Source organism: Melitaea cinxia, chromosome 16 (assembly GCF_905220565.1).
Source record: "Melitaea cinxia chromosome 16, ilMelCinx1.1, whole genome shotgun sequence".
NCBI lineage: Eukaryota > Metazoa > Arthropoda > Insecta > Lepidoptera > Nymphalidae > Melitaea > Melitaea cinxia.
The window spans coordinates 7084976-7108836 of record NC_059409.1 but is presented as its reverse complement, the minus strand read 5'-3'; the positions used below and the strand labels follow the sequence as shown (position 1 = coordinate 7108836).

General features: G+C 32.8%; 1 protein-coding gene across 1 annotated transcript; it reads right to left on the bottom strand.

Annotated features, from left to right (window-relative positions):
- Positions 1-12584: 12584 nt before the first annotated feature.
- On the bottom strand, positions 12585-21926 carry LOC123661031 (myb-like protein I). Its single transcript, XM_045596045.1, has 5 exons — positions 21452-21926; positions 20717-20889; positions 15283-15457; positions 15114-15197; positions 12585-15037 (listed from the first exon to the last, which is right to left on the bottom strand). The coding sequence occupies exons 1-5, from the start codon at positions 21482-21484 to the stop codon at positions 12734-12736; spliced, it is 2769 nt and encodes a 922-aa protein (XP_045452001.1). The 5' UTR covers positions 21485-21926; the 3' UTR covers positions 12585-12733.
- Positions 21927-23861: the final 1935 nt, after the last annotated feature.

Below are 23861 nucleotides of genomic sequence, written 5' to 3'. Positions count from 1 at the left end.
TTCTATACATACGAGAAGATATTTAATACATATTTAGAGAAACTTAATGAAACTTTAACTATAATATTAAATATGCAGTTACTAATGCACATATTACGAAGAGGTTTGATATTTATTACATTGCATTCAACTAATTATTTCACAATCTTAATTACTCTAGTAACTCAACTCAATACCCACCCTCTTAGTTATAATCGCTTAATACACACAATGGTTTTAAAACATACACAAAATGATACAGATGACAATTTAATATTAATATTGTTTTGCATTAGCTCCGCAGCTTACCTCCAATTTTGTTATATTTTCAACTGATCGTTTTATTAAGAATAATTACGTATACTTCCTCTGCTGAAACTCGGGCTAACCCATTTAATAAAATTTATATCACACAATAATTTGAAATTTATAACTCGAAAATGCGATAACGATCATTCTCCACGCCTAAATCGCAACTTTTGACAAATATTTTTTTTTTTTGTTATTTGATATTTCAATAAGTAAAATTAGGAAAGCAGATAAAAAAACAAATCATAATTTAACAAAAAAAAAGGTTTAATTAAAAATGTAATAGGATTTTGTTTTAACTCTGCGTACCAATTTGATAGATTTTTGGTTTAGTTCTTCGTACCATTGTAAAATAATATCTGTCAGACACAGATAATACCAAACAAATCAACTATTTCGATCAAAAAGGGCATGTAATTACATTCTTTGTTAAAAATAACTTGACCGTATGCTACAACTGAAAGGTTTGACACGGTAATCGACCCTCTAGAATTTAGGAACAGCTTGTCGACTTGATTAACTTTTAAAATTATAAGAAAACGACCCTTTTTTATTTATTTGAAATAATTTTCTCGAGTGTTTCTAGAAATATCTATAAAATTAACTGTAAAGGAAAACTAGCGCATGATTACTCATAAATACTTGACAAAATTTTGCCAGAGCTTTACCATAAATTTCTCACGGTCACCACACACCAGAGTTGTGACAACGAGCGAATATACCGAAATGTATAAAAGTTTTGATTTACCGCTAGGCGGTAACCGTTTGTAGCATAAATATGAATAAAACGAAAACACGCACGACGGCGACCATTATGCACAAGGAATTAATTGCTTCGAATTAGCGTCACTCTTCATTGTTGCATTTGATGGGTTCGTTTAATGACATTAGCCACATTTCTTTTCCTTTTACATAACGCTACTTCTTTTCGTGACAAGCAAATTATCTTTAATCACTAAGAAATATTCTTGTAATTCAAATTTAGTGAAGTTTAAAGAAAGAAACACTTGAATATACGTAGTATATTTTTAAAAACAATAATAGTATATCATTTATAATAGTAATTAAAATCATAACCTTGTGGTATGAAGGTCGTCACTTGGCCTAAATGTGTTATTAAAAAAGTATATTGAAAAAAAATGTGATCATTTAAAAACAAACTAATTTACTTCATAATTATGCATAAATTTTAACGTGTACTAATTAAATTTACGTATGTTTAATTTACTTTTAAAATTTTAATATTATTCATATTTTATACTCGCTGCACCCTGCGCGCGTTGCTACGCTTTTTTTTATTTTTAGTCGTCCCAACTCAGAAACCTTTGTGGGCTCATGCACAACACTTTGCTGAAGATCATGACATAATCAAACGCATAGTTTATGGTTCTATAAAGGACATAGAAACATTCGTTTTTATATATATAGAAGAAGATAGAAGATGATAAATTTTTAAATCCATTATTTGTCAAGTCAAGAAAAAGTTTCATTATTAAATTTTATGTTGATAAATTAACTTATTTTTTAATTCGTACTTTTCTTCTTATCCAAAAAGAACACAGATAAAAATATGTAATTCTCTATGAAATTAGATAGCGCAAAACAATTTTAATTTAAAATGTGTTTTATGCAAATAATTATTTCCCACGGTTGTGCAATACTAGAGTTAGCAAGTACGTGCAGTTTGGTCACAAACTATAGGTCAAAATGCTACTGGGTCATGTTAGCAGACCATAACAAACAAAATGTAATGTTACTTCTATTATATTTTACCACGCGTTATATTGTGTTAGATAACGTTAAACTCTTTTTTTTATTCAATGACAAAGCTTTTATAGACTTCCGGGCGATCTTATAATCAATATGTTTGTTTTTACTTATAATATAAGAGACGAATTGCTGAAATACTTAATTATATTAACTCGGTGTTCGTCGCAACCCTGTAAGCAATACTTTTGCTCGCTACAGGCGAAAGATACCCAAATTTTATATCATTATCCATTGTTATGTATTATTATTATTATTTTGTTTATACCTAAAGGGAGTTTAGTAAAATTTTTCATAAAAGTAAATAATCATCGTTAACAGTATTTATTAAACAAACAGATAAAAGCTACAATTATATAGCAAACAGCAACTTTTTTTATAACTACTACTGCAAAAAAATATATACTTATTATTTTTTTATCAATCATATGGCTTTAATTTTTATAAAAAACAGTCTTAGTTTTAATTTAGGAAAATAAATTATACACATTTATGATACCTTACCTCTCTTAATCAACATCAAAATAACAAAATAAAATTACTAAAAAAACAACAATCAGTCTTATGTCTTTAGGAACATTATTTTTTTATAGTATAACTAGCAACCCGCACCGGCTTCGCACGTTTGCAAAAACTATCAGTGTTCCTCTATTATATTATGCATGTATTATACATATAAACCTTCCTCTTCAATCACTCTACCTATTAAAAAAACCGCATCAAAATCCGTTGCGTAGTTTTAAAGATTTAAGCATACAAATACAACTACACATCATACATAATTATATAAATGCATATATACTTATAGTTTATATTATTTATTATATTTTTATAGTTTATAGTTAATTATGGTGACTCAAAAGTATTTACCCGACTGTAAAGTAAGAGTTATGTTTTTCACGCGTATCTTGTACGTATGTATGTAATATTCTTTATTACCTCATATCTCTAGCACCGCTGAACGGATTTATATACATAGTTGAGGTATCGTTAGATTCGTCTTAGCAGCCCAAGTTTTCTTAGATAGGTGATGTTAAAAAAAAACAATCATGGCGGCTGTGCTAAGCTATTGTAATTAATGAAAAAAAAAATACAAAAAAGAAACATTTGTACAGTTACAAATATCCATCCCGCGCGGGAATTAAACCCGCAAACCGTCAGTGTTTTAGGCGACTACTCGCATCACTACACCAGAGCGGTTGTTATAAGCCTACTGTGTATATGTAATATTTATTTTTCAAATAATTCTACCTCTAATAAATAAAATTAGAAAAATATAGATAATAATGATCGTTTGTTAGAAGGTTACACACGCGTTTTCATTTTTTCACGCGTTTTTTCACGCGTTTCACACATTTTTCATCAGATATTTTGATACTTTTTTTAATATTCGTAGTCTAGGTACTTACTAAATTTATCTTTCAAATAACAAAAATATCTCAATTATATATCCGTTTAAGTTAAAAGAACTATGACTTGAAAGCTATTAAAGAAATGTAACTAATATATATAGTATAGACTTCAAATTACCTTTTCATTTATTACATGTTTTTGAAGAAAATGCTCTTTTACACTCGGACAACGTAGAACTAAATGTGATGGAATTTAAAAACGTCACAGGAAAGGCTAGGCTTGACCACCTGACGCGTGTCACTAATCGTGCGGTCGTTCACTCGCAGAAATATAAAGCAATTATTTAAAAAACAATTGCTTTCAGCATTTTATACTCTATTTTCAATAATCTAAATCTGGCCATTGACGATCAGTTTTTCGCGTCAATTTAACTGATCAGTTTTTGGCGTCAGTTAAACTGATCAGTTTTTCGCGTCAGTTGAAATATTTCCCCACTAACTGGCATCACACAATTTGCTGAGGCTGACACCACATAATTTTTGTTTGTTTATTTGTTTGAACGCGCTAATCTCAGAAACTACTAGTCTGATTTGAAAAATTATTTTAGTGTTAGATAGCTCATTTATTGAGGAAGGTTATAGGCTATATATCATCACGCTAAGCCATTAGGCTTAGCGTGATGATATATGATTATAGGAGCGGAGCACCAATGAAGAATGTTTCAAAATTGGGTTTCATTTTTCCTTTTGAGAGCTTCCGCTGCGTGCGCTGCAGAAACAGTTAAAGTTTCGCAAAAATTATGTATGACGGAATTGTTCCCCTTTAAAAGTTCTAAAAAAAAATCCGCGACATCGTGACTATCTTTAAAGGTTGGCTCACTATAACCTTTTTTTATACTAACTAAATTGGTTCTAAAACATTGCATTATTTGCAAATGTGTTTTTATAAACATAACATTAATCCTAATCTAAATAAAAACGTTATTCATCACAAGTATTTAATCTAAACTAATAGTATAAAGCTGAAGAGTTTGTTCGTTTGTTTGTTTGAACGCGCTAATCTCAGGAACTACTGGTTCGAATTGAAAAATTATTTTGTGTTGGATAGTCTGTCTATCGAGAAATTCTAAAGCCTTCCTCGATAAAGAGATGATAATGGCGTGATGTTATATAGCCTAAAGACTATATAACATCACGCTTCGATCAATAGGAGCGAAGAATCAGTGGAAAATGTTGCAAAAAAGGGGAAAATTATTCATATTTGAAGGCTTCCGTTGCCGTGCGCTGCATGAATGGTTCAAGTTACCCAAAAAATATGTATAAAAGCATTATTCCTCTTTAAATTATCTAAAAAATATGTCCGCGACAGTATATCTATCTTTTAAGATTGACTCACTATAACCTTTTTATGGTAATCAAATTTGGTCGAAATTAATGCATTAATGCCAATTATTAAGATAAATGTATTGTTGACTAAGAGTATTTAATTGTAAACAAAATTGTCCCTGACATTACTTAATTTCAATTAACATCTTAGAAAATAATACAATTTTAAAATCACTCCGCAACAAAATTAACACTTGCGCATGATGCGCAAGACGAGACGCTGCGCTGGTCGGCGGCCGAGGGGGAGGCAGGAGATATAATTACCTACACATCTATTGATAATGTAATGGATTAAGAAGATGCGGTCCATTAGCCACAGGAGTTTCTTAATTCTTTGTGGCCCGAGTGGCCTTCCCACACATTCCCTCAAGCTAAAAATATGTGAACCAACAATTTTACTTTAAAATCTGAAACTGCAAAATTCCGTAACGGGACCCAACTTCTATTCAAATTTTTGCGCAACGTGATCGTAGCAATCGTTTACACTGGTCCAGCTGTTGGTCAAATAGTGTTTATACCTCGCATCCCGATGATTCCAAATGATTTACCTTTTAATTTTAAAAGAATCCGATTTCCCGTTAAGTTATCTTTTGCCGTAACAATTAATAAATCACAGGGGCAAACATTTAAATATGTAGGAATCGATTTACGTCAAGACTGCTTTTCACACGGCCAACTATATGTCGCGTTGTCAAATTCGGGTGGCGGAGAAAATGAATGAATGACATTACTGTACCTAGTAGGTAAATTAAATAGATTAAATAATATACATTAACTACGGTCCAGTTTTCTACATAGTAAAGTACAATAAATCATACAAATGTACGAACTCAAGTAAGTATCAGTTGCTTCGGTACTTTTAGCACACAACAATACAAAATTTCAAGCATATTAAACACATCCTATTAATAATAATCAAGTTAGCATCGAAGTTAAAATTGTACATACGAGTCGTAAACAATGCTTGGACAATACAAGGCTAAGTACACAATGGACGAATGATTTTGGAAAAGCGAAGGTCAGTTGTCATTCCGATGAGAGATAAGTCCTTCCTTCTTGTTAGCGATAAGCTATTACACTGGCTGGCAAACACGAAACGAATTCAGTCCTACGAAATATTAAAAGCGTCTGAACTTTACAATAATCCATTGTTTAATTTGAAATATCTTTTTTTATTTTTATACTACAAGCTGTGTAATGTAAACAGACCTATAAACCTGAATTAAGATTTATGATGCCGCGTTAGCGCAACGGTCATAACACTTCCTTATGACTATTGGGTTGACGGTTGCAAGTTCAATTCCCCCACATGACATATATTTGTATTGGCCATACAGATATTTGCCGTTGTCTGGGATTTTGTGGTTGTGTATAATGTGTATTTTCAGGCCCCCGACACATGAGTATAAAATTCTAATTAAGGCCATTCAGCATGAGGCGTTGAATGTATATATTCCATACAAGCGGACCCGACAGACTTCGTTCTGTCAAAATGATTTGGAATGTAGCAGTTTTTTGTTCCTATTTTATAGTCGGCGCAAAAAATTCTCCTGAACAGAACCGTCACCCTGATGATAGGGTGGTGTGTAAGGTTCAGCTCGGGTGACCAAAGTATCTTCGCTTCCACGAACTTTGGCCACCCTTCTGTGACCCACTTAAAAACCCCCGACTGGGATGTCTGCTAGAGGGCTTTTTTTATGTCACTAGGTCGGCAAACAAGCGTACGGCTCACCTGATGGTAAGCGATTACCGTAGCTTATAGACACCTGCAACACCAAAAGCATCGCAAGCGCGTTGCCGACCAAATCCCCAATCTCCCCAGGAGCTCTGGTCACCTTACTCACCAACAGGAACACAATACTGCTTGAAAACAGTATTATTTTGCTGTGATCTTCTGTAAGGTCGAGGTACTACCCCAGTCGGGCTGCTCCATATTTTGAGCAGGAAATTCCTGCTGTGCCCTACCTCAGTTATCTCGTTAGTTATCAGCTTCAAACTAAGTGGCGAACTTAGGGTTCAAACCTGATTGGAAAATAATCTAAAAAGATAGTGGGAACCTAAAGGTGACAAATATTTAAAAATTGTGTGCCTCAATGACATAACATCGAGATAGACGGGTTATTAACCGACGTGATTGTATTTAAAAGTGGCGCGTCTACGTCACAGAACGCGCGACGCGTCGTGCCCGATCGCGCCAATTTGGCCCGATCGTGACGTGATATTAAATTAATAATTAAAGATAATAAAACCCTTTTTTAACGCGATTTGTTTGACAGATGTAATGACTTGAAAACTAATGCATTTTATGTTGCGTGCCGAAACTAAAAAAAAATAATAATAATATCGCGAAGCCAACCAAAATAAAAATCAGTACTAATGCTCTTACATTTTTTGACTATTCAATTTGGTCGGGTTCGCGATATTATCACTTTTGTTGAGTTTCGGAACGCGACATTAGATCCTCCAACGCGAACACGCACACTGTTTTGATAGATATGATTGAATTTGAACTTTGTGCAGCGATAATAAAGTGCAAATTGACTGTTTGACGTTAGGAACACCTACATAGACAGACTGCGTAGACAACAGTGAGTGCTTGTAATTTAATATGAACTTTATTGAATAGCAATAAAGTTCAAATTGACTCTACATTTTAGTTATAAAACGTTTGTATGGAAAAAAGAAAAGGGGTGTTTTTAGAGTTTTCCCGGAAATTATTCGAATTATTCTCGCCGTAAAAACCATCCTTGGACTTCAACAAACATTTTAAAAAAATTGGTAAAATTGATCCAGGCGTTGTTGAGTTATGCGCTTACCAACACATTTTGCGATTCATTTTTATATAATAGAGTAAGTAATATTTTGGTCACCTAAATACTCTATGTTGTATAGAAACAGTGTGTGGGTTTATTTGTAGGTTCACCAGAAGAAAAGCAACAATATTCTTGAGTTTTAAAAAATGATGTGGGCACGGATCAGTATATATATATATAATACAAACTAGACTACAACAGACTATATGTATATATTTAATACAAATTTATTCTTTTTGCTACTGATAAACCTAGAATAACTGAATTGCTTTTAATAAACAATTCTCCATCAAAAATTATATATTATTATTATTATAAAATGTCCAATATATCATCAGCAAAATCTAAAAAATTACCTTGTTTTCAATTTTTATACCATTATCTTTAAATACAAACTAGATGCGATTTGAATTGTTTCTTTTCAGTTCTAAATTGCTAAATTTTGTTAACGTTTATTATTATAATTAAAAAAGTGGTTGATGTGCTGATTAAAACAAACTTATATTTGCCATGTATTTAATAAATAAACACGTTTACAATACGTTGCTGAAGCTTACGAGGAACCAGCCTTAGCGTTCTCATGCGAGTTTTCCGCAAGCAGATCTAAGAAAACTCTACATATAAACAAAAATTGTTAACAAAATCGATCAATATGAAAACTAACAATAAATCGCTAAAAATCTCACTAAAATAACATCAATATTTTGGATAAATTCGATATTACGGTCTAATATATTATATTCATTGAAAGATATTATACATATCTTATAATGTTTCAATCAGTAAAGGCGGAAAAATGCAATGAATTCAATTTAATTCAATTCTTCATTATAAAATGCAATTAAACGCACTTTATAGCTTTCATTGAGCTATCATATTGGCCGAATAAACAGTTTTAGCAGCAACATAGCACTAGAAAATGCCAGACTTTTGCATTAAATATCAAACCGACATGTCCAAATTATTATTTTACGCAATACCAATTACATTACGCAGTTCTTTGTTAAATGAATATAATAAATTAGACTGTGTACAATACAATAACGGAATGTCAAAAAAACATTTTATATAAACATAAATATAATAAAATACAAAAATTTAAATTAATAAAAATGTCACAAATCACTTACGATGTAATCGGACATTTATTGTGCTTGATTTAGACGTAACACACACACGTAGGTGACAAATACAATCACATACAAACTATTATTTATTATCCTAACTATTTCAAAAATATATTTCATCCAATTGTAGAATAAGACAGTTTGCACAAAACACACCTATTAAAAACTATTATCAATAAAATATCTCGACAGCTGTTATTTCCGTTGTGGTGAGCAGAAGCGTAGCACTATATTGTAACTATCTATTTTAGCTACTTTTTAACACTTTTAACATTCGACGGAATCGTAGTATCAATGATTGAATTATCATCGGGGAGAATAATGGAATGGTAAGCAAGTAATAATTATTGTTAATCATTTATTTGAAAATAATTTCGTAGGATCTGATTCAAAAAATTTACAATTTGTGCACTGTGGTTGTCAAGTTAATGGCGTTTTGAAAGTTTATAAATGCAGTTAAAACGACTGTTTTAATGACTTTGTAAACTATCACGAAAACATTTTAAAATTAAGATTTTAAAGTTTTTTAATTTATACTATTATAATGGTACGCAATATTATTACAAAACAAAAAAAAAAACTAATAATACGAGGCTGATTTATTACCTAATATGTAAGTGAAGCAGATCCTACGAAATTTCATAAAAATACTGAACCCTTAACATCAAGTACATCAGTGCTACATAAATTTGTACATACGTGAATTTATTTATAGCTAATAATTTATCACATATATAGAAACTTCTATGCGTATTTTTCCCATTTAATACTTAATTTTGAATCTATCCTATACGCTTTCATTTTAAATGGCAGCCTTTATGACAACATTGCATTAATTGTTTACTACATGAGGACTTGGAGCAAACAATGCATCATAATGATTATATTTTTTTACAAGAGTGGTACCCATGCGATCTTTACTTATTAGTCATCTAACACAGTTTATATGGCGTAAGTTTCTTTTTTAAATATTTTAGATTTTTAACTCTGAAAAAGATCTGTCATAGCCCTGTAAATCTTAATGGATAAGGCAAGCCAAGGATAACATACGCTGGTTAACTAAACATTTAAGAGGTTACATACAGTTAAAAAAAATTCAAAATCGATTTTATATTTTATTGATTTTCTTAAGACGCTTAACCGTTTATTTTACCTATCTGTTGTAAATGGTCTCTTAAAATGTGATCAAACTCACAATGTTACTATACATTTTTTTTAATATCCGACAGTTAAGCAAAGGAATAAACTTGAAAACTCGTTTACACATATACATATATTTTTCTATGTGTAAATTATCTAATCCATATACAACATTATTAATCAAAGGACTAAAAAACCCCGACACGAAAATTGCACGATCAGACCAGAGCACGGTGAAAGTGGCAGTGGGCAGCAGCTGCAAACGAATTGACCAACTTCAGACCTGATTATCCATCATTGACACATCTACAACATGTGACTGAGGCTATCCTTTCGATTTATACAGATCTCAGTAAAAAGAAATTACAAGATAGAGACGTGGTTGATTTTACCCAGAACAATAGCGAGGGCTTTAACTAGCTGATATAAACGGTACAGAATCATTATATAGCATCATTATATAATATGAATACAATAAAGAGGATGAACAGCGCGAGATTTCCGGACTATAGAGCACGTGTGCACGCGAAAGGGAAGAATGGTCCATAGACAACACCAAATCGAGATGGAATCTGCTGAAGGTGTGGAAGGTGTATAGTATTGATCTTTAATAAACGACTCAATGTAAGTTGCAAATATAATTTATTTACTCTATTTAAAACGCTTTTATAACTTTAAATGCGTTTTTCTCAAAACAGGAAAACAGGTTTCAAAGTCGGTGACCAACTTTGCTCGATAGCTGCTGAACCGATCAGTCTCAAATAATAACACATGAACACTTTTAAATATGTTTTTAGATCGATCAAAGGTTTTTACGATAGAAAAATTAAGGAAAATTTTTTAGTGACAAATCGATTTCTTTTCTTTAAAAAAAAATGGTTATTCCTTCGATTAATTAATAATAATGATAATGTAATAATTTAACAAAATCCTTGTTTTTTTTTTATTTCAGATAATCCGGTCCGCAAATATAGTGGTCACCGCAATAAACCTTTTTTACGAAGAGCTTCAGGAGATAAACTATAGCAACTTTCAAAGTTATTATTTTTACAAATAGAATACGCAAAAATATAGTTAAAAGTAACCAACTCCTAACTGTATGTAACCCCTTACGTCAATTTAATTATCCCAGAATTAACATTTCAAATACTTGTGTCATTTAAGTGATAAATAATTTAACTAACATTAACAGTAAAAAAGCAATATATATTAAGATCAAATATACTCCTACAAAAGACTAGATCAAATACATCAAACGAAGCCCATCGAATTAGAGTCATTTGAGGCAATATTGATGTACTTCGCTAAAATATTTTAGCACTGAACCTGAAACATGGCAAATTAAAAAAATAATAATAAATGATCCCTAATTATTATTATATAAAGCACAATAATTGATAATCTGGATACATAAAATAATTGATATAAAAATATAACCTTTATTCAAACTTTGCGTTTTTGATGAAGAGGCCATTAGGTTCCCGATATAGGTATTTATGCAATGTCGACTTCAAATTTTCAAAAAATTAATCCGACAATTATTTTACCTAAATTAATAATTACTTTAAAAAACGTAAAATTCATAATGGTTTATTTGTTAAATGTCAAAATTCACTGAGCACGCTTCTAGTTGAATGACCTCTGTGACATTGTTTTAACGTGTCTGTAAAGTTTCATATACTCAAGTTAAGCTTTCATGTCTCAGACCATAAGAAGCATACCTATGTATAAAAACGGGAAATGAAATGAAGACTGAAAATTTAATACAGCATTAAGTTTTAAATGTAAAAGTAAAATCGCGCGATTCATTTTATTTGTGTATTTTAGGTCAAAATATTACTGATAAACTAGTATCAATGAAAAGGAATAATTCCATTAAATAATATGTAGTAAAAATATAATACCAATTCTCATCTATTATTAGTTAATAGTCATCTATTATTTTCAGGTACAGCATTAATGTAAAAATAAGCCGCATAATTAAATACACTATAATTCGTTAGGCTAAACCATTGATTCCCAAAGTGATCCAGGTGAACCCCAGGGATCCACGGGACCCGGCGGGATCTACGTTGGCGTGACCAAAAAATGGGGGGTCCACGAAAAGTTATCTAGTTTGGATAGTAAAAGAACCAAAATAAAATGTTGCCTTGATTTCTACTATCCATGTAGGCGGATATATTTATATTTTAAGAATAATCCTGTGTAACGGTTATCAATGTTTAACTTTAATTATATTACGAATGTTATCATAGTACACTGTAATTTTTAATGAACATTACATTTTAATATGATAACAATAATAAATAATACTGTAATAATTACATAATTGAATAAATATAAAACAAGAAAATATATAAAAACTTTCTACTTATTTTCACCACTCTGCAAAATAAAATCAGTGAGAATTGATTGGTTTCTTGTGCAGTGAGTAGATACCTATCAAAAAATAAAGTTGGTTAGAATCACTTTTTTTGATTAGCCAACTCCACTCACAGCACAATCTATCACATAATTAACCGATCAATTACCACTTTTTTTTTTTCGAAAACTGCTAAATCTGGGTGGGAACTCGAAACGCAAATTTCTATAGTTAAATCTAATCTTTACATTTTTTGTCGAGTTTTGAGAATATGATAGAAATGTAGCTGCAGGGGGTCCACCGGAACCAACAAGAACCAGCAAGTGGTCTATGAGAAAAAAGTTTGGGAACCTCTGGGCTAAACTGATCGTAATTATTCAAACAAATAACACCGAACAAATAGCATTGGGTACCTACATTTAAAAATACTCAAGACACCAGCTGCTACACCTTTGCGGGATATACACGTATAAATAAGGAAACATTTCAATATCGGAATTATACATCAGTCTCAGTTTTGCTGCTTGTGCGCCGACTTCTAACTGCGGAGCCCGGATTCGCCCAATAAGGTCCGCTTAGTAGAAATTTCTTTACATTATACTCCATTCTTGCCAAATCTTCTGGCGAGATTTCCTTATCCCCTTTCGATTTCAAAGCATCTCGCAACTCCTTCCCTACATCAATATCCGCAATGTCGCTGCGGTTAAAGACTTTTGCAGCATTATTTATCTCTGTAATAGCATCGTCTCCATATTCAACTGGGAATATGGTTTCTTTCACGACGTTATTTACAATCTTAGGATTTGATCCACTAGGTTTTATAAGTTTTTCCTTGGTTTGAGCAGTGACACTGTTATGAGGCCAGTTGTTTCTTGGCTCTCTGGAGTACCTCGAATATTTGCTGACAGGATGTGGCATATTGAGTGCAAGTTCGTTCAATGTTTCAGTAAGTCGGTTTATCTTACTATCTCTTCTCATACTTTGGTTCGGAAAAAGACATTCGTCCTCTAAGGGATCATTCAAATTGTTTTGTTGTTCTAAATTCTTTTCCACCCATTCTGCGACTCTAAGCAACTGTTGCTTCTGTAATATGGCTGCACTATCATCGCTAGAAAGCGAGCTAGTGCTCTGTTCATTTGTAAAGATCTTTTTATTTTCGTTAACTTTTAGATGAGTCTGAGTTAAATTTGGGTAAACATTAACAATGTTAGGTAAAGACGTCTTAATCGTTTCAGGCTTTTTATCGAGATCGAAATCACCAAGAGGTGGATAATCTTTTGAAATTTTAGTATTTTCAAGAGAATGAAAGTGCGACATGTCAATTTTCTTTATTGGTCTAGTATACTGACTAGCTACTTTGCTTTGCTCGTAACGATCAAAATTAAATATTTTAATATCGTTATTATCAATAGGTGTTAAAACATCGTTTTTATTGCTGCTTTCATTACTTTTTGTATTGTTATTTGTCTGCGAATTATTTATATCGTCACTGAAATCGTTTAGTAAGTTATCGATTTCAGAAGTATTTTTTTGACTACTGATATGAGAACCATTATTATTGTGCTCAGAGGTATTTGAAAAATTGTGAGTTTTCAATGGTTGCAAAGGTGATGATGAAACGTTCAGCAATATAGGATTAATTGTAGTGTTTTTCACAATTAAATTAGGTTCTTTATTGTTATTATCAACATGAACATCGATCAAAGTTGTTTCTACCACTACATTGTTATCTTTTATATCATTCTTAACATCGTCATCATTTTTTTCTAAGTCAATAAAGTTATCTATACCCTCATTGAGATCTTTAAATATTGAGTTTTCATTACACTTACTTTGACGTCTATATAAAACTGGTGGAACATCAGGTTCCACATTGTCTAGTAATATATTTTTAGACCCAGCTTGCATACGCAAATGACAAAATCTTGGTCCGGGACCTACTGTTGTATTAGATTTGTGTGTGCTTACTGTTGATTTAGCTATCGACGACGTTCGGCTAGCTGCGCCCATGGAGCTCTGAGAACTTTTCCTCAAATTTTCATTTGGAGTACCAGGAATTCTCGGTTTACCTTCTTTACCATTTGGTACATCTCTAATGAGCAAATCATCATTACATGCACTAAGAATACTACTTTTTTTGCTAGAAATTGAAGTCTTCGTTCTGTCACAAAGCTGGTGGTGAACTGATGGTTCCATGTCAATGCTATTATTTCGCGTTTTATTATCTCCATCTACTTTCTGGCCAAGTTCTCTTTGCGTATCTGCTTCTAATTTCATACTACTTTCAGTTTTAATAATGTCATTTATAATATTATTTGGTTTAATGTTTTCAATTACAAAGTTTGAGGATTCTCTCTGTTCAATTGCGTGAGGTTGTTGTGCAATATATAAAGGACTGTGAGCAGTTCTATTATTTACAATTCTGCCAGAAGTAGGTGAGCTACTTCTTACACTAAAGCCTGAATTAATCGATTTTATTTCAGCATTACAGTTTAAACAAAGATAATTCTTAACTTCTCCGCTTAAAATCGTTTGCGTAGATACTGTGTAGTGGCTGTCGTTATAGCAAAATGGTTTATTTTGTGACTTAGAGCAAGTGCATGTATCACAATGTTTTGTCACAGAATCCTGGATGCTATCTTCTAGTATTTTAGACATAAGTGAGGCAGATATATTGAATTCATACTCACTTGCATCAAAAGTATCAATTTCATTTGCATTTTTAGATTGACTAGAACTTGCCTGCTTTGGTGTCTTTGACATCACATATTGTGATACCCTTGCTTGTGTATCGACTGGCAACTGCCAAAGGAAATATATTTCATTAATGATTTCAACAATAGTGAAAAAAAAAACAATTAAAACATCATTTACTTACACTATCAAGCTTCTGAGACACAAAATTATCTGGTTTGCATTGCAACAATTGAATTGCTAAATTCATGTCATTTTTGTACCGTTCCTATAAATGAAAAGAAATTGATCGTTAATAAAATAAAAACGTTAAAGTATATACTTATTACATATTATTGTAAATTGTTCTGTACATTTTCTTTTTGTAGCATACTATAGTTGTGTTTTGATTCTGCCAACCTCACAGAAAGAGTAGCAATATCTTTGGTCAGCTGACTTTTTTCACTCTTCATCTTGTCTACCATTTGAAGTAACTTATCCTCAAGAACTTGATTCAATTTTTGAACTCTCTTGTGTGAATCATATAATCTGAAAACATAAAAAACATTAATTCATTACATGATATATATATATACAGTGACTCCACAAAGTATTCGTACCCTAATAAAATTTATGATATCTTTATATAGAATGAAAATTATCCATAGCTACTAATATAATAGTGGTGTTTCCGATAAATGTAAATGATATATACAGTTACTTAAAGTTTATTTATATTTTATTACGTGTAAAAAAAATTTACAAAATTATTCTCACCATAAAGTATTCGTACCACGACGCAAAACGAAATAATTTTACTCTAATATTTTATTAATACTTAGTAAATAATCCATTATTATCAATTACTAATTGTAAACGTCGTTGCATTGACTTAATTAAATTTTGTACATATTTACTGGATATAGTATACCATTGTGATTCCAAGTGTTGTTTCAGTTCATTTCTATTTGATATTTTAAATGTTTTAATTTTTTTGTGAAGAAATGACCACAAGTTTTCTATGGGATTGAAATCGGGCGACTAGGGTGGGAGTTTTTAGTTGATGTGGAACTTTGTCGCGAAGCCAGTTCTGAACAATTTGAACAGTATGCTTCGGATCGTTGTTTTGCTGAAAATAAAAATTGTCGCAAAGTCCCACAATTTTAGCAGATTCAAATAAATTATCTTGCAATATTTTCAGGTACATTTTTGCATTCATTATACCCTCAATGAAATGAATTTTTCCTACAGCATTGTTTCCCATGCAACCCCAAACCATGACACCACCACCTCCATATTTAACTGTTGGAATAACATTTTCTTTCAATAACGCCATACCTTTTTTTCTTCAAACTTTTCTTTTGCCACTAGAACCGAAAATTTGAAACATGCTCTCGTCTGAGAAAATAACAGATTTCCAAAATTCCAATGGCTTACTAAGATATTCTTTAGCGAAATTTAATCTTTTTTTTTCTGTTAATTTCACTAATATACGGTTTTTTAATTGCAGTTCGTCCCTGATATCCACCTTTTCTGATATCTTTCCTCACTGTCTCAGCACCGACACTATTTCCTCTTAATATTGCGAGGTCTGTTGCAATTGTTTGTGCGGATACAAAAGGATTGGCTCTCACTTCTTTCATAATGTGTCCTTCATCTCTGGTACTTAAAACTTTTGGACGTCCTTTTCTTGGTAAATTACTAGTAGTACCAAATTTTTTCCATTTTTGTATAACATATTGATAGTCAACTTACTTTTATGAAGCATTTTTACAATCTTTTCATAGCTATTGCCTCCCATGTGAAGTGAAATAATTTTTAATTTTTCATCACTAGAAAGTTCTTTGGTTTTTCGCCATTATACATAAAGTATACTTACGTAGAAACTACTTACGTATACTTACGTAGAAACCGTTTGATCATTGACGTGTCATGACGATGCACTGGTTTGTGTGACGCATCGGGATCAGCAGCTTATGTTTATGGTAAGGTGGTGTGGGTACGAATACTTTGTGGTGCAAAATTTTTACATTTCATGATTTTTTTTCTTATTTTTATAGCTAAACGGTAAATAAATAATGTGTAGTGTAAATACTAATGATGTACAATATTTCACAAATATTAAGTTTTATTAAATGTTACATTAATAAAAATAATATAATATTTGCCATCGTACGAATACTTTGTGGAGTCACTGTATATATATATATACATATTCAAATAATTGTAATCGGTAATAAACAAATATATAGAATACTAGCTCTGCCCGCGACTTCGTCCGCGTGGAATCTAACAAAAAAGTTTTTGTTCAGTTCTCAGTTATCAAATAAATAAATTTCTAAAATAAAAGTAGCCCAAGTTACTCCTTACAACATCGGCTATACACCAGTGCAAGTCTCGTCGAAATCAGTCCAGTCGTTTCAGAGATTAGCCGTAACAAACAAACAAACAGACAGGCAGACAAGAATTGTAATAAATGTGATTTTCGTATATGTACCGAGTAATAAAATACTAAAATAAAAGTATCCTATCATCATCATCACTTCAGCCTATCGCAGTCTACTGCTGGGCATAGGCCTCCACAAGTTCGCGCCAAAAATGGCGTGAACTGATGTGTGTGGGCCCAGTCGCCACGCTGGGCAGGCGGGTTGGTGACTGCAGAGCTGGCTTTGTCGCACCGAAAGTACTAGCCTAACTAGTAGTAGCCTAAGTTACTCCTTATTACATCAGCTATCTGCCAGTGAAAGTCCCGTCAGAATCGGTCCAGCCGTTTTAGAGATTAGCCCGAAAAAACAGACAGACGGACAAAAATTAGAAGAAAAAAAAATGTTGCTCTATGTACCGTGTACATATGCATTTAGTAAAAAGCGGTTATTTTGATATTACAAACAGACAATCCCATTTTATTTATTTGTATAGATTTATTTAAATCTAATTTAAAAAAAAATAAAAGTAAATGACATAATAACATTTTAAAAATTAAACATTTTACATGTCGTCGGTGATACTTCAATACCGCGTAACTGTCACTTGCAAATACAGCGTAACTACAAAATAATCAAAGATTTTATGCGTAGAAGCTCTTAATAGCAATTGGCATCGTCCCATGAGGTCAGCAGAGTTCTTCCTCTACTAAAAAATGCTTCAAACTAAAGAAGTCAAAGTGTGCTGTGTGGCTACGGCACTAAAGAATTTAGCCACCCCCTCTCTTCCCGTGGGTGTCGTAAGAGGCGACTAAGGGATAACAAGGCTCCACAACCACCTTGGAACTTAAGAAGCCGACCGATGGCGGGATAACCATCCAACTGCTGGCTTTGAAATACACAGGCCGAAGACGGGCAGCAGCGTCTTCGGTGCGACAAAGCCAGTACTGCGGTCACCAACCCGCCTGCCCAGCGTGGTGACTATGGGCAAAACACATGAGTTCACGTTATTTTTGGCGTTAACTTGTGGAGGCCTATGTCCAGCGGGGACTGTATAGGCTGTAATAATAAAAGAAGTCAAAAATGGTCAGCCAAAAATTTTCTCAAAACCTCGTAGGTATTTACGTATCATGTAATTGGAAAAGTAGCCGTTTTGTTCATTGCTCGTGAAAATAAAGGATTTTTAAAAGAAATATTGGCCTTGAAAGTAAAAGAATGTTGCTAATGGATTTGTTATTATGTCAATTAGTCACTTGACAATGCTAATAAATTTAAAACCATAATACTTATAACACAAAAGCGTGTGTTTTACATACACTTTAATAACAGTTATGCTTTAATAATATGCAATCATAAGTTTTTTTGACACTTGTATAACAAAACGTTAAAAGATCAGGGGTATAATAAAGTTTAGTCAAAAACATTAGTTAATTATGGTGTAACAAGTTGTAGTAGTATAGTAGTTACTAAAAACAAAAAATAGCATGGTGTCGTCTCCTGTCAAAGATTTTCATCGTAATATGAATCTTTGAATAGTTCGGGTTCCTGTAAAGAACTCACTATAGACGGCGCCACGGTCGCTTAGACCGAATATAAAATCATCATATCAAAAATTTCGATCTAGCGATTACATAGTTCCATAGCTTAATTGGCTAGAGCACCGACACGGTCAGTCGGAGATACAGGTTCGATCCCCGCTGGAACGGTCGATTTTTGATATGATATTAAAAAATGTTTAGAATTGCTATCATTTCTCCAAACTCGCACTTCCCACAGTTGATATAGTGTTGACCAAATGCTTCATATAAAACTACTAGCATCTTACCCCGCCTTCGCACGGGTCATTCATCATTTCAGCCTATTGCAGTCCACTGCTGGACATAAGGCCTCCACAAGTTCGCGCCAAAAACACGTAAACTCATGTGTGTTGCCATAGTCACCACACTGGGCAAGCGGGTTGGTGACCGCAGGGCTGGCTTTGTCGCACCGAAGACGCTGCTGCCCGTCTTCGGCCTGTGTATTTCAAAGCCAGCAGTTGGATGGTTATCTTGCCATTGGTCGGCTTTATAAGTTCCAAGGTGGTAGTGGAACTTTGTTATCCTTTAGTCACTACCTGTCTTACGACAGCCACGGGAAGACAGGGGGTGGCTATATTCTTTAATGCCATAGCCACACAGCTAGCACGGGTATTTAACAAAAATTTCAAAATATTTTTTCTCTAATTTTTAAGAAAATATAATATAGGCTATGTCACCACTAGATAGTGTAGCTTCTCAACAGTGAAAGAATTTTTTAAATTGGCTCAGTAGTGTCGGAGCCTATTCAATGCAAACAAACAATCAAATATTTCTTCTACAATATTAGTATAGGTAGTCAATTGTTCTTTTAATATAAATTTAATAATTATAATTATATATCTTATAAATATAAAAGTTGGTTCAACAAACTCCATAATAAACATGCACCTATTGGGATGTAATTATAATCACTTTCCGGACCATGATTTAAAGGGCGATGCAGTAAAAGAAAACGAATGGCTAACCTCGAAACTTGGAAAAGACAATAAAACAAGAAGGATACGATTCTAGGAAAAACATATATAGAGCCTAAGAAGTTCGATAATAAACGCTGTCAATGGATCTAAAGCCTGAAAAAGCTATGTGTTCTATATGAAACTGTTACTATTGTGCTCATAGTAAATTTTTATTTTCTGACACCAAATTCTTAGACATTTTTGGATCATGACATGGACAAACAAAAAAGTCTTATTCAAAAAATCTAATCAAACAATTTCAATTCAATTAATAATAAGAGGATGTAAAGTGCGTAAATTTGTAGTCATGGTTTAACATCAACATAAGACATAGAAATAAAAAAAATATATTAAGGTTTTTCTCTCTCCTGTGAAATTTGTCAATGTGTACTTACGACCTTTTTGCCATTGTTGGTTACACGGTATTGCGGTATCACTGACGATATATAAAATATTAAAATGTGTCAAAAAAAATTAATAGTCTTCAAGCAGTTATTAAATTTTACTGTAGTTAAAAGCTTATTTCTGCTAATTAAAAATTTATTAAAATATTATGCGCCTCTTAAATGGCTTTCATTGGAATATGACATTAACATAATCCAACAATTAATTAATGCAAATATAGTAAAAATATAAGTTTTTAAACTTTCACGGTCACTATGAACACTTTTGATTCTACAGGACTTAGAGGTCTTTGGGCTTAGGGTTGCAGCTGTCAGTTCATGGCGCCTGCAACAATGGTGAAATATCAGGAGTTTCAGAATAATAATCGCGGTACATCCCATAGAATCAAAATTATTCACATTAAAAATATTTATTTACAGCAAAATAATAAATAAGTACAATCATTACCTCTCATATTTTTCCCTCCAAGTACCGATCTGTTCTTCTAAATCATGAGCTCTAGAGGTAGACTTGAAAAACTCAGTCTCAAGAGCTACAAAGTGTTCATCACGCTCAGCGAGGTGAACACGCAAGTGCTCCACTTCTTTGCGTAACTGTGCTTCTGCACCATCACTACATTCCTAGCAATTTGTGTGCATATTATAATAAAATAAAACGGGCAAAACAACAAATATTTCTACACATTTCTTTTAATATTCTAATAAAAGGATATTTTATGCAAAATAAAAATAAAAGTCAAGCAATGTGCTATTTTACTAACAACTCAATTTTCTAATTACAAATCTATTTAACCGGTGAAATTATATTATCAATCATCAAGCATTAAACGAAACTACTACATTTAGTCAAATGTAACTATAAATATCTTGTTTTAGAAAAGCAATTTACAGATTGTAAGAAAGGACAGTATTTTTGCATTTTTGTAAAAAGTATATGGTTTCTTACTAATAAGAATCCCCTTGATGAATAGAAAGCTAGGTTTAATAATAAAACAAACTTTGATTTAAAGTCCTATAGATACAAAAGAAATACATATTATATTAATTGAAAAACATTTCTATTTATAATACGAAAAGAATAAGATAGGTAAATTAACTTTTAGTAAAATATAAACTAACAAAATATCAAATTTTTCGTCAAATCATTTATTTCTAAGCTACTAATACATCGCCAAATTTTTACCTTACAAGGGGAGTTCTTTATGCTTTCATCCATCACTTATAAAAGCTTAAACTATTTCACATTTCACATTATGACACGTTCGATTTTAGTAAATACAGCCACGTCACGAGCAAAGTGAATATATACAGCTATTATTATCAATAAGCCACTGTTTAAAAAATAAAATAAAATCAATCGGAACACAAAACGTGAATATTTACATCAATTTTTGATAAAAAATTTAGCCATCTGCTAACAATTGTCGTAAAAACATAATTCTTTTTTCAATACATATTTCACTAATACTATAATTTGATATAAATTAACAAAACAGGAAATTCTTTTTTTCGCTACAGAAGTACCTACAGAACGCGATTTCTTTTTAAGAATCGTAATTGACGTTTTGCATTATTGACGTTTTATAGATTATAAAAACATTTACTGTGACGTTCTCTATGCTACAAAAAAAATTATTATAAACAAGTTTTTTATTACAAAAAAAGTTCAACGTTCAATAACGCTTTTCCACAATTCATCAACGAAAATATTTCAAAGTTAAACGAGTTATCGTTACAAACGCGATAGGCAATTTTTTTAAAGAAGTAAATACTTTAAATATATTATTTTTTAATTTTCAGTGTATTAAATGTGGTTTGAAATTGAAAGTAATTGAATTGGTTATGCTTCCACATCGGAACATTGAGAATATTTGGTTCATAAAATTTATATTTTGAATGACAACATTGGACATTTACGTGAAAGGTGTGCGGGTGAGCAGTAGTAAAATAATATCGTAAAACGGTCTTTAAAGGCACGATTTGAAACTTTACACGATAATTTTTCTATATTATCGTTAAAATATAAACAATAATTAACTATTTCCTTTTTCCGTCTGCTTATATTTTACTACTATGATAAACAATGATAAAATGGTATATTCTTGTACAAAAAGATTTATAACTATTTATATATATAGGTTATTCCTATTCATACTTAAACCGGGGTGAAATGGAACCAGAAAAGGTGAAATAGGGAAAAATACCCAGGGATGGCAAAATTTTAGAGCAAATTTTTGTAGATATGGTAGTTACTACAGTCTTACAATGTCACTTCTTCACTATCTTGAACTATACCGATGTTAGACAGATTTATAAATAAAGGTTCATAAACAAAAGTTTTTTTTAATAATTTCATTGCATGATCTACTTGTGTTTTTAAAGTCTTCAAATGCAATATTTATTGCCTCTTGATTTTACTTCTTGTACTGTTTCGTTTGTTGTTTATAATTCGGAGTATATTACTTAGTCTGAACCTAATATTTAGATATATATTACCTATGTACCTATTGAAATACACATTAAAGGCAGTCAAAATAAATCATTCATAATAACTACTAAATAATTAAAAGTGAAAACTCTATTTCTATTCAAATTTTACCAAGTTCCAAGGGGGGTTGAGTTTGGTACGTATAGCATCCACTGTCACATAGTCCGCCACTGGGGCCCTCAGTTACTCCATCCACCAATCGTTAAGAACTTATCTATGTGTATTTAGTCCGCACTCGGGATTAAACCTCGAACTTGGAGGCCGGACCGGTTCCGGTACACTTTTGCGAACACCTGCGCCTGGAGTTCTCAAGGTGGGTCGCTCGCTAAAATGTTGCCGGCGTCAACACACCGAACGGTATCTGCGTATAGCTCTCATTGCTATGATCCACCGTGCTGTGTGATCAGCTGTGAGAGCATGCCCGAACACGGGGGCGCCGTACAGTGCCATGCTACGCACGATGACAGCATAGAGACGTCGACGCGGCGAACCAGGTCCTCCTACATTGGGCAGAAGTCTTCACAACGCAGTGACGGCACGCTCGACCCTCAGAGCAAACTGCTTCAAGTGTGGACCAGACTCAGATACTTCATATGAGTCCGAACCCTACTTCCATACCCTGGATGACGATCCATGTACCTCGACGAGGGGCTCTGCGTGGACCATAAAAAAGGAGAGCCTCTGTTTTGTATAGATAAATATACCCTCAGACTCAACATTACGATGAAGTCGGCCGTCAGTGACACACCGACTTCTGCTAGGCGGGCCGTCTCCTCGAAGCTCTCGCTCGGGTTATCAGCAAGGTATCATCTGCATAGCATATAACCCTCAGCACAGGCGGTAAAGGTGCCCTCAGCAACCAGCCGAAGCCGACGTTCCACAATGTCGGTTCCAACAAAGAGCCCTGTGGGACACCGCAGCCGACGCGACGTTGATACCTTCGTGCATCGCCCTCCTCCCACAGGACCTCTCTCTCACGAAGATATGCATCCAACAGCCAACAGCCTCTGGAGATAGTGGGACACTGCATGAAACTTTAGTGCCTCCACAATCGTCTCAACAGGAATACTGTAAGAGGCTTTCGCAACGTCCAGCAATATGAAAT

What these genes read in the sequence shown, in the direction of transcription:
- LOC123661031 (XM_045596045.1), bottom strand. Translation starts at nt 21,484, where the DNA reads ATGGATGAAAGCATAAAGAACTCCCCTTGTAAG. An exon ending in TAAAGAACTCCCCTTGTAAG is followed by an intron (nt 20,890 to 21,451) that starts GTAAAAATTTGG and finishes ACAAATTGCTAG; the next exon opens with GAATGTAGTGATGGTGCAGA. An exon ending in GTATGCTACAAAAAGAAAAT is followed by an intron (nt 15,198 to 15,282) that starts GTACAGAACAAT and finishes TTTCATTTATAG; the next exon opens with GAACGGTACAAAAATGACAT.